At 42.9% G+C, this 12,133-nt stretch overlaps 1 protein-coding gene across 2 annotated transcripts in view; it reads right to left on the bottom strand.

Moving 5' to 3' along the window:
- LOC134640112 (cGMP-dependent protein kinase 1) overlaps window positions 1-7,491 on the bottom strand; it is a 97,762-nt gene extending 90,271 nt beyond the window's left edge. The window contains exon 1 of one of the 2 annotated variants that reach the window (XM_063491719.1): window positions 7,030-7,491. In XM_063491719.1, coding sequence (XP_063347789.1) covers window positions 7,030-7,286 — 257 coding nt within the window. In that variant the 5' untranslated portion in view covers window positions 7,287-7,491. Of the gene's footprint in view, window positions 1-3,085; window positions 3,650-7,029 lie in introns of those variants that run through there. The other variant, XM_063491718.1, reaches the window with a different exon arrangement.
- Window positions 7,492-12,133: the final 4,642 nt, after the last annotated feature.

The raw sequence follows: 12,133 nt of genomic DNA, 5'->3' as shown, positions 1-12,133 counted from the left end.
AAGAAACACAAGGAATGGACATTAGACAAGTGGAAATCTGAGCTTTGGTTTGATGAGTCCACACTGAACCAGCATGGCTACCACAGCATCCTGCAGCGAGATTCCATCCCATTCGGTTTGCTTTTAGTTGGACCATCATTTATTTTTCAACAGGATAGTGACCCCAAACACACCTCCAGGCTGTGTAAGGGCTATTTGACGATGAAGGAAAGAGATGGAGTGCTGCGCCAGATGACCTGGCCTCCACAGTAACCTGACCTAAACCCAATCGAGATGGTTAAGGATGAGATGGACCTCAGAGTAAAGGCAAAAGGGCCAACAAGTTCTCAGCATCTCAAGGAACTCCTTCAAGACTGTTGGAAAACCATTTCAGGTGACTACCTCATGAAGCTCATCGAGAGAATGCCAAGAACGTGCAAAGTAGTAATCAAAGTAAAGGGTGGCTATTTTGAAGAACCTAACATATAAAACATGTTTTGAGTTATTTCACACTTTTTTGTTTGCTACATAATTGCATATGTGTTCGTTCATAGTTTTGATGCCTTCAGTGAGAATCTACACCATAAATCGTCATTAAAATAAAGAACCATTATATGAGAAGGTGTATCCAAACTTTTAACTTGTAGTGTATGTCAATTACATCTACCATCTACAAAAGTCCAGGCCTGCAGTACATGTGTGAAAAAGGCTCAACAGGAACAAGCTGGAAATCTTTTTTTTTCCAAGGCTGACCTCCAGCCCACTGGAAATGTGCCTCATTGACCCTATTTCTGTTAGATTTACACCCAGGAGATTTAGGGCAGACATGATCGTGGCCATCCTTGAGCAACATCTTCCAAATCCAACCCTTATGAAAACATCTGCCTCCGTCTCCTTTGTGAGAGCGATATACTTTCTTTCATCCACTACAGAAGTTTAGACTGAGCAAGTTCAGTCTTCCTTAAAAGGAGAAACTATGCTCTTTAAGGAGGAAAAAAAGAAAAGGCATGACAGAAAAGTGGGAGAGGCCAGGAGAAATAAAAGTCAGAAAGAGGGAAAAGAATGGATAGCATACGAGTAAAGAGTGCTCTATGGGCCTTGTAAAGAAGATAAAGAGAGGGGAGAATGAAAGAAAAACACAAACACTTAGCCAGATCTAACAGGTATTATCAGTAAATTTCAGTAACAAAGGAAAATAAAGAGTTAGTGAACTTGTTTTAGCCCACAGTATAAATTAATATGCACAAAAAAACAACAACAAAAAACTCAATCTAAATGAGCTGCTTTTCTACAGAAAAATATAAACTTCTCCAAATTACTCAGGCAACCAGTTTGGACATCTTTGCTTGAGTAAGATTAGAACAGTGCTCAACTAATAAGAGAACAAGCGCACAAACACACTCCAGTCATTTGCATTCAACACTGGCTGTTTTTCAATTAATTTTTTTTTCATCTCTATGCTTATTAGAAGAGCAATATTAGAGAAAATGCCATTCTCTAACAAATGAGGAGTGTGAAAAGGTGTGGCAGACGCTTAACGGAAAATTGAAGCTGTCGCTGAGAGAGGCTTGATGGAAGTTCAAACAGCCTCATTGTAATGAGTTAATTTTTAGCTTTCCTTTGAGGATCATCATCAGAAATTATTTAAGAAACCGCTGCCACTCATCTTTTCTTTCTTTTGAAATCTTAAAATGGTCTTTTCCCATCATAATTGATATTTTCTTAAATCACGGGGTAATCAACCACTTTCTTGAAGTAAAGTGCTAAAAGTCTTGACAAGAGTCTCAAGAAAATCACTTAATGAAAGTAGAAATATGTATTAAAAGTCTCAGACTGATGCCAGTTATCAAAAGATTTGGTCACTCTGGTGTTTTCCTCAGCTAACCTTCCAAACCAGTGTTCAGGATCTCAGACAAACAAAAAAACACACATAAGAAAAGAGCGTTTTGTGTGTTTTCACAAACCCAGGGAGCTGACAGGTATAACAAAGACTAATGGCTTTTTGATGCTCAGATAAATAAATCCCTTCATTTTTTGAATCTTCTTTGATGAAATCTTTGTTGTTGAGTTTGTTTGCGTGTCAGTGGAATAATGACATTCGTATCTGATGTGACTGATCTCGCCACAAAATCTGAAGGCTGTAATCTTTTTTCCTCTTAGGCTTAAAACATCAATATGAGAATAGAAAAAGATAACTTAACGCTAGGGCTCGTGATATTCCAATCACTTCCATAGGAATGATCACTTTTATTTATTTTTGGGAACTCGAGTGTCCCGCTAAGCATTTTAGAGCAATATTTTCTTTTCATTAAATTCAATATGTGCAGTTTTTAATATGTTTAAAGAAATGTTAGGTAAATATTCTCCCTGTCAACCAGGGGAGTGTTGATTCATAATAGCTCAACCTTTAAACCAACAGAGAGATGGATTACTTCACAACAGAAGGCAAATTTAGTGCCAGCCTACGTTTAAGATCCAGACCTCCTGTTTCAGACCAAGTCGAGCAGGAGAGCCGTGTTTGCGTAAGAGTTTGGAAAGACAGAGGGAGTGAGAAAGACAGAAATCATAAGGTAAACATGCACAGAGAGCCTGTTAAGACTGCCTGTCACAGGATCACAGCTTGTATAAAACAGGCACTGGTACATTACACAGAGCTCCCACCACCAGTTCTCCAAACCTGAATGGCATTCAAATTCTCCCTCATATTTGACTATGATCAAGTTTATATACAGTCAACTTTTGATCGTTATGCTGCTTATAATCCTTCTGATGGATTCACGGATTCTTGAGGTTTTAATATTTGTCTCATTTTGATAGTTGAAGATATCGTGTCACATTGCAAGAACATCCGCTGTGTGTTTGTGTTTGTGTGTGTGTGTGGGGGGGGGGGGGCCTCTTGGTGCGCGCGCATGAGTACGTGGAGAGCACTGCCTCATTATCCCAGTGTGCGCTACAGGTGAAGTACCTGCTGCGCCACACGCATCATTACGCACAAGAATCGGAAAGGTAACAAAGACTGAATCAATTCAGACGGAAGCACAACAGTGAATGCAAAAATATCAAGCATATTAAATATAAAGACTGTGGGTAGAATTTGAACACCTACTGCTGGCTTTTGGGGTAGAACGGTAGGGTGACATGGCTAAGATCCTGGATGTCGAAGGCAGTGGGTTCGGCCGAAATTGCCTGCCTCTTCGTTCGCTGCTGCTCTTGCAAGTCGTTCTGCTTGTGGACCTGCTGGGTCGCCGGTTTGATGACCGAGCGGTATTTGTCCAGCTCGTTCTGTAGTCTCTGTATAAGCTCGTCTTTCTGGTCGAGCTCCAGCTCCAGCTCGTCGATGAGGGCATCCCTTTGGCGCAGCTCCTCAATCTTCTCCTGGAGCGCGTACTGGAGGTCGCGCAAGGTGCCCATTTTAATCGGCGACAATGAGCGACTTCCCAGGAAGTTTATCGCAAGGTATGCAGCCGAGTCTTTATCCTTTCTGCTCTGCCACGCGGCTCACAAACTTTATTCGTCATGAAAAGCTTGAGAGGAAGGAACCCCTGTCTCTGCTGTGGCTGATTCTGTCCGTCAGAAGCAGATGTTTGGGGATTAAAAAGAACGTGGCACGCGATCGTCAAGGTGAGCACAGAAAGCGTCTCAGCCACAATCATGCAAAGTTTACTCTCTCTCTCGCTCCCTCCCTCTCTCCCACGGTGCTGTGACAGCGGAGGACCGTCCTCCCCGAGTGCGTCAGGCTGCGACCCGGTGAGAGCGCATGGCGAGAAGGGCGCCTACAGGAATCTGAAGCACAGTGCAGTCTGCCACTCCAGAGAGAGAGAGCGAGAGAGAGAGAGAGATGCGCTCGTCTCCCATGAATAATGGAGTCAGTGAGAAAGCCACTGCTCTAAGAACCATGTCATCATACCTCAGCATCTCACCCTGAGGCTGCGTGTAACAAATAGATGAGCACAGGAGCCTTAATAGAAGTTGAAGGTGATGGAAAACTTAATGAACCTCGGTGTAAAAATAAACACCGAGGTTTTCAATTAAGGATGGACGCGTGTATTCTGCTGGAGTACTTTTTGTCTACGAGGGCAAAAGTGGAAATATTAGTCAATGTATGAAGATGTTTTCAATATTTCATTTAAATCTGAATGTTGCTTTTCATGTTGTGTTGGGTGTGAAGAATTAAACTTTCCCCAAACCCTTTTCTGAATTCAATTTTGTTGCAAAATGGAGTCAGTTTGCCAAATTTCATATTTAAAAAAAGTGTCAAACAGCAGCAGCAGCAGAGACACAAAAAAAATGTCAGAGCTAATGAGGCTCACGACTCCTTCGCGGCAGCTCCACGTTTCTCATCTAATCTGGTGTTGTATGCACTCCGAGCGCCGCTGGTGCCTGTCCACATTATCCCAATGACTCATCCGAAGCTCAGCGAACAGCATTTGGCCTCGTGCTCTCTGGACAAATTCAGAAGAGGATAAAGTGCCAAGGACAATCTGATAGGATGAGGACTTACTGAGGCTGAAATCGCAATTACTGTGCTGAGAGGATGAAGCGTCACCGGCTGACAGTGAGGACAAAAGCAGGGAGATTTCTCGGACTGCAGAGATAGGTGTTTTTGGTGCGGTGGTTTAAGACATATTTTTCCCGACAAAAACCATGTAAACAAACCGAAATGGAGACAGATGGTCTAATAAAAAGATCTCAGCTGCCCTCTTGTGGCGGCTTAAAGGATCAACGCAGACAATCAAGAATGAGGCATGGCACTGCTCTCCAGGCTGAGGATGATTGTGGACATTAAATCAGCATGTAGTGAGCGATACTGGATCATGAGAGCATTAAAATGTAGGATCTGGGGGATGTATGCGATTAATCGGAGGAATTGATATTAGTAATATCACTCAAAGTAATAACATGTAGGTCTGTGATTTTTTTAATGGTAATGGGGGTTTACACAGATCAAATGAAAGTGTATTGAAACTCCATAGCAGCATGGAAAATGTTCTTCAGACTGTGCTTAAATTGCTAAACAGAGGCTGTGAAGCTCGTCTGCCATGGAGAGCAACTTTGGGTCTCGTGCCTTATCCAAGTATCGTCTGGATGCTCGATATGAAAAGCCATGGAGTGAACCGTGAACCCTGCTCTTCCTGCTCTCCTACCTGAACCACAGCAAGGAACCAAGCAAGCTACAAAGCACAACAGAGGTAATCTGTGAAAGTTGAACATGAGAGGAAGACCTGCTCAACAACCAGCAAACCTAACTTTCTGTTTAAGTCATTCATTGAACCACAACAAAAGAAAACCATCCAAATAAGCCAATGTAGCGCAGTATTCTCTGAGCTAATTAAAAAAAATCATGGTTTATATTATCTTTGTTAAGGGATGGGGACAGACCACAGAGCTTAAGCAGCAGCAAAGTTTGCTTCATAACATCTGAAACTGCAGACGTCCGGAGATTTCAGGTTCAGTGTTGGAGCCCCGCATCTTCCCATCAACAAAAAGCCCTCCCACTGTCCTTCAAAGCACCTCTGCGCTTTGAATTTCACCTCTCTAGCCATTCAAGTGAGCCCCTTTCCTATGCGGATCAATAGAAATAGGATCCGGAGCTCCATGCTGCAGTAATCTGAGGAGCGGGGCGGGCCGCCGCCTGGTGCCACGTCCTGATTCAGTGGGGTGTGCGTGTGTGGTGGTGGATGAGGGGGGTCACACCGTCTCTGACCCCTCTGCGGCTCACAGTCAGCAGCTCATGTGGGCGCCTTCCTCCAGACCCCGGCAGCACAGAGACGTCATGTCACTGGCGTTTTGCACGTTTTCTAGGTTTACTTCCGGTTTATCATCAGAGCGCATGGGTACATTCCCGTCTGTCAACTCCTGCAGCTTTACTGTGGCACTTACTGTTACTCAGCAGCTGAAAATAAACTCATAATTTGATCACTTTGAGAACGAGCCATGCTTCCACTGGAAGGCTGACAATTTGATGGATATACTTTATTTTTAACTTTAATGTAGCTCGTTTGCCACTTTTTCATCCCTCTAAAGTTGGGCTGTCTTCTGTTTGTTTGTCTGGGGGCTCTCCCTGCGGTTGTTTGCCTTTGAAAGCACAGCGAGCATCCGTTGATGACTGCAAATGAGGACTTTCCTGCCTGCAGTTTATTAATGCAAATGAAGATTGGAAATAGTCTAGCCATGTTAATATTATTAACCCCATTGTCTCTTGCACTAAGCGAGTCAACAGGCTGATGTCTGCGTGTGTGTGATGTCAGTGTAATAAGTAATTTATTCTGATGGGGTTCTGATGATAGAAAATGAGGTGAGAATAAATTAAAAGAAAAAGTTCTTTGGCTAACTTTTTGGTTCTTCGAGTAAACACAGCAAAGCCAAACTAAGCAGAGTAGGACTAAATAAAAAGGCAGTTTCTTTTATCTATACAGACATCGTACCTCAGATGAAACCCTCAAAATAAGGATTGTGAACCTAAAACGAGCACCTAAAGGTGATGAAGGAAGCATATGGCCAAACAAAGCGTTTTCTAATGGAGTATTAAATATCCTCAGACATGCACTTCGGGTCCTCAGCGTCCAGCTACTAAAAGCCAATAATGCATCGCACTTCCTCCTGTCTGTGTCCCGTGGGGCTGCCATGATGGATCTGATCAATTAGGAGCTCTTTCTAAAGCTTGCCTTGGAGCTGCGTCATCGGCCCGCAAGAATGGAAGTGCTCGTCCATTCATGGCAAAACTCTGAGTCTCCCATTTAGAAAAAAGGAAGATCATAAAGAGACAGAAACACTATGTGGAGACAAAGCACAGAGGAGCCTCGGTGAGCCGTGTGTGTTTGAGCCTCTAGTTTTTGTTTTTTGTCACCACATGTATTCTCCTCTGGAAACAGAGTTGTATGTCCTCGTAACGAAATGCTGTAACGAAATGCTGATGAATAGTTTTTATGACCAGAAAAAATCAATTCAGAAGAAAAACACCCAGAAAATGTTTTAAGACGGGACACAAAGCAGACACATGGGCGCAATAACAGAGCTACAAAGTACCACCGCCTGCGTAAACTGTCTTACCAGTCGGACTTGGCATATTTCCGAAACGCCTGCCTTGACAGGTCCTGGTGCGTTTGAGGTTCCGCGGAGATGCCCTGCGCCCTGCGGGTCCTGGGTCCAATAAGTTGAGCGCTTGGCAGAACAGACTGACATTTGTGTAATTTTCTCTTCAGTTCTTGAATCTCGTCTTCCCGATCGGCAAGCCGCCTCTCCAAGTCCCGTATTCTCTCCTCCTTTAGCAGCAGGATCTTGGCAAAGTCGTCCTCCAGATCACTCATGGCGAAAATCTGCGTTAAACTTTGTCGATATTCTCCCCGAGGTGGACAGAACGATTAACCCCCAATACTCGTTCAGCAGGTTTGGGGGAGGAAAAAAAGAGATCACAAAAGATCCCCGTCTAAAGCGCGCAGGGTAATGATGCTCCGACAGTCCCCTTCACTGCGCACTTGTTTATTTCAGAAGAAAAGAGCAAAGCAGCGTTCAAATCCGGGAAGCGGACGATTGATGGAGCAGCGCTGCGCTACAGTCCGCCAAGCCTCCGGGGAGCTGCTGATGATCCTTCATTGAGAAACCAATTACAGCAGCTCTTCCTCTCAGAGGACGCAGAACTGGGCACTGAAGAGCCGAGACAACTCCTGTATAGTTCAGCCCGCTCACCCTGCAAACACACCACAGAGGAAGCCCAGTGCTGCTGCTGGCTGCTGTCAAATATTTGTTTACCATCTGTCTGCACAACCCCGACCCTCCCTTTGCGCGACAAAAGCGCACACATCACCTCCCTGACCTAACCTATTTCAAAAATCAATTGTCCCACACTCGCTTCATGGGGCAGTGGACTCGGTATTATCGGTATGATCTATCTATCTATCTATCTATCTATCTATCTATCTATCTATCTATCTATCTATCTATCTATCTAAATAGCAATTGATTCAGTGTTAGATATGAATAAAGGCTTTTTAAAGAGTTTGCACCTAAAATAAAGTTAATTACAACATACATTCCAAAGTGGGTTACTCTAATGATGAGAGTAATCTGTAATTACACACTGTGGCACCACTGCTTATCACTTTTATCCTCGTTGTGCTGTGAAGACCGGGAGTTCAATAATAGATCATCACTTCTCTCACTCTAATATTAATCACTGAAGCTGGACAGCCATTTCTAAGCACCATTTTTCATCTTACTGCCTGAGCGTGTTTCAACTGAATGGATTCATTGAGTGGGAAAGAAGAGGGGAGCTCATGGGTGCTAGGGGGTTGTTTCATTAAGATTCTGAGTTAAAAATAGCGCGAACAGATCTTCACTTTGCCGGCGCAGTTCAACATGTCTCACCCTTGACTATTGCTTGCCTTCTTATTATTCCAAACGGCTCTTAGGGGCTATAGCAGAGTGCTTGTTGCTGGAAAGTGTGGCTCTGCAGAACCTTTTGAGGAGTTTTATTGCGCATTATTCAAAAATTACTTTCCCATCTAAGCTGCAGCTCTTCAAAGGAGTCTTGGAGCGGAATAACAACCACATTAACATGTTGCAAACCCTCATGTATCCACATGAGAGTTGTGATAAACCGCGTAAGTCCTGCCTGGCTTGATAACTATCCTGAGAGTTATCGGGGCCGATTGCAGTGGTTCTAACCACGAAGCACATATGATGCACTTCTGATTCTGAAGCTCTGTGAGTGTGTCGCATGTTTCACAGTAATTGTGAGCAGCAAAGACGAGATGAGGACCAGGGTCATGCTGTTATCAATGTGGAAAACAGTGATCGATTAATTATGTATGCAGCAGATACTGTGTCCATTATAACAGTGGTAAATTAAGTGTTACCTTCCGTGCCCCTGAATGGAGAATATGACTGCACTGAAAGACTGCTACTGACCTCCTATTCACAAAAAAGGACATTCATGCATTTGAAAATAAAGAAATATGCAGAGCATCATCAATTAGTTTTTAATTAAAGTGTCTTTGATCTCATACTGCTACCATAACCTAATGTGTATGAACATCATCAGCCTGAACTGTGTAGGTTTTCTTGTTTGTCCCAACGCCACTTTTTCCATGTTTACACGGAGGGGAGCAATGCTGCATTACCAGTTTCAGCTTGTGTTGTCTGAGCACTACATGGGTCATCTCTCTTGGATGCTGTGGCTTAGGTAATGGAGGCCAAGTTGACCTTAAGGCACTCGGAGATGGATGCTCTTACGGCACACAAGAACGGCCGCTCTTGGGCGTCACTGAGTTCATGAGTGCTGAGTGTGCCTGCGCAGTAATAAAGGGTTCATGTGCTTCTGTCTTTGCAGCGTTTCTAAAGCGTCTCTTGGAAGAGAAAATCCGGTGCCCTCTTGTCCGCCTCAGGGACAGATCAGCTTACGGAAGAGAAGAGGGCAGACATTAGTCACTGTTTTCCTGTAATACACTCGTATGCACACACACACACATAGTTTGCACATTGAAGAATACGAGAGAAGAGGCATCTTGGGTATATCCAGACATATGCTTGCACATCATTATCACCCACACACACACGTTTGCACAAAAAGATTGATGTAACTATTCACAAAGCTAAAATCCCTGCAGACACACAAAAGTGATCATGCCAGCAGCCTGTATGGAAACCTTAGAAGTGATTACTAAGTGCAATGGTAGGCACAGTATGTTGTTACATGGAGTGTCTTCCCCCTTGAGCCCCTTATGCTGTTTGTGTCTCTGCTGGTGGTCCCAGTGAGCCTCCACCAGCTGGCCGCCTGCCTGGGTCTGCGGTCCCGTGAGAGGTGGCACAGGCTCAGGGAGAGGATAAAAGACAGTGAGACATCATGGGCCGAGGACAGGAGAGATGCGCTAGCCTGGAGCAATCTTTCTCTGAGCATCTCCAGGCCTGTAAAATACCCCGCCAAATCCTACACTTCAGCAGCAATATGGCAACTTCATGCTGTATTCAACGTAGTATCACATTGTAACATGATATCATGTCCATAGCTGCAGATTGATCGCACGGCTCACACTGGAAATGGACTGAACCAGAGCGCAGGAAATTGACTTAGCAAACACAATAGTGATACTTCCTTCCTGCCTTCTTGCATTAGTACTGTCAAAATCAGATAGGTGAGAAGAAGTTGTGTTTCTTGTGTGGTTTTGTATCATTGTTAGGTCTGTAAATAAGGACTACTTTTAATATTGATCAGTGTGTCAGTGTATACTCAGTCAGGTGCTGTGATTTGTTTAAGAACTTCTTAAAGATGTTACAGTCAGTACTTGATATTTACAGTGGATCACATGACTACTTGTATGTGATCGACCCACAGAGAAATAGCACAAGACAAGAGCATTTTACAGTTGCTTCCAACACAAAAGGAAGCAACCAAAACGGCAGATATGACCAGCCAGAGTTTACAGAGAGTTAAAGCCAGGCTTATACTCTGTGTGTGTACAGAGAGACAACTATAATGGGGTGCTAGTGTTGAATAAGTGTGCCTTATCATTGTTTGAAAATAGCCTTATAGGTAAAGATAGTTCATGTTGTGTCTACAGCTTCTTTTCAGTGCACAGATGAAAAAAAAAAACAGTTACTTGTTTAAGTAGTCCAATCACTTCTGACATCAACCTGTCAGTCAAATAATAGTGTAGTTAATCTTTTAAAGTACACTATATTGCTAAAAGTATTCATTCACCCATCCAAATCATTGAATTCAGATGTTCCAATCACTTATATAGCCACAGGTCTGAAAAATTAAACACCCAGGCATGCAGACTGTTTCCGGATACATTTGTGAAAGAGCGGTCACTCTCAGGAGCTCAGAGAATTCCAGCCTGGTACCGTGATAGGATGCCACCTGTGCAACAAGTCCAGTCGTGAAATTTCCTCACTACTTAATATTTAATATTATTTAATACAGAGTTTGTAAAACACTTACCAGCCTGGAAGTCAATATTTGGTAATGCCACCTTTATTGTTCAATACAGCTTGAACTATCTTAAATTTCTTTCTTTAAGTAGTCTTCAGGAATAGTTCTCCAGACCTCTCGAAGGACATTCAAAGCTCTTCTTTAGATGTGGGTGGTTTCTTCATTTATTCTCAGTCAAGATGATCCCACACCACTTTAATAATGTCGAATCCATGACTGATGGTGCTCAATTGTGTGCTTTTCAATCCAGGTATGCTTTTTACTGCACTGGCAGTGTGTTTGGGATCATTGTCATCCTGGCAAATGAAGCTGTTGCCAATCAGAAGCTTTCCAGATGGTATTGCATCTTAGATCAAAATCTAACAGTACTTTTCTGTCTTCATAACTCAACCAGTTTTGAGAAGACCACCAACACCACTGGCTGCAATACAGGCCCAAACTATGACAGAGCTTCCAGCACGTTTTACAGATGGCTGTAGACACTCACTGTTGTACCTCCCCTAACCTCCCTTTTACACTTTTACAACCAAAATGTTCAAATTTGGCTTCATCACTCCATCAGAACTGTTAACTCCAAGTTCTTGTATAATTTGACATTTCCCTTCTTCCAGAATGGCTTTTGGATAGGCACCCTTCCACTGAGATGAGGCGTCAGTGCACAATAGATGGATCAACTGAAGGGCCAGAGGGATCTCTCGGGTCCTATGTCAGGTCTTACCCAGATATTTCTTAAGGACATGACTTTGGCATACGTTTCATCTGCTGATAGTTTTTTTTAATTTGTTTATGCCAACACCTTTTTTGTTCTCCACTTTTCCTCAAATTAAGGACAGACTGTCACACCATGCTAAGATACGCCAAGCTTTCTGTTAATAGCTCTTTGGAAATCACCTTGTTTGTGCAAAAATACAATTTTATGCCCATCAAAATGTGTTATATTTGACATTTTTCATATATCCAACTAAAGAAATGAGAACAAGTCATCTGTCTTTGCAACCAGCTTTTAGTAACAAAATACAATTTAAAATGTAAATAATTGTTTAAGTTGTCTTCTCATTATGTGTAGACACAGCACCGGTTCATCCCTTGAGTTAGGTGTCTTTTTTATGCTTGAATGATTCATAGGTCAGTCTAAGTGACTCAACAGAAGGAAAAAAAACATTCCCCTAAAAATGGACGATCCAAGGACTAGCTCCTTGTAATTAACATAAATAAAGCAACGAG

Source organism: Pelmatolapia mariae, linkage group LG13 (genome assembly GCF_036321145.2).
Source record: "Pelmatolapia mariae isolate MD_Pm_ZW linkage group LG13, Pm_UMD_F_2, whole genome shotgun sequence".
Classification (NCBI taxonomy): Eukaryota; Metazoa; Chordata; class Actinopteri; order Cichliformes; family Cichlidae; genus Pelmatolapia; species Pelmatolapia mariae.
Note: the sequence above shows the minus strand (reverse complement) of the source record. Positions and strands in the feature narration are given on the sequence as shown.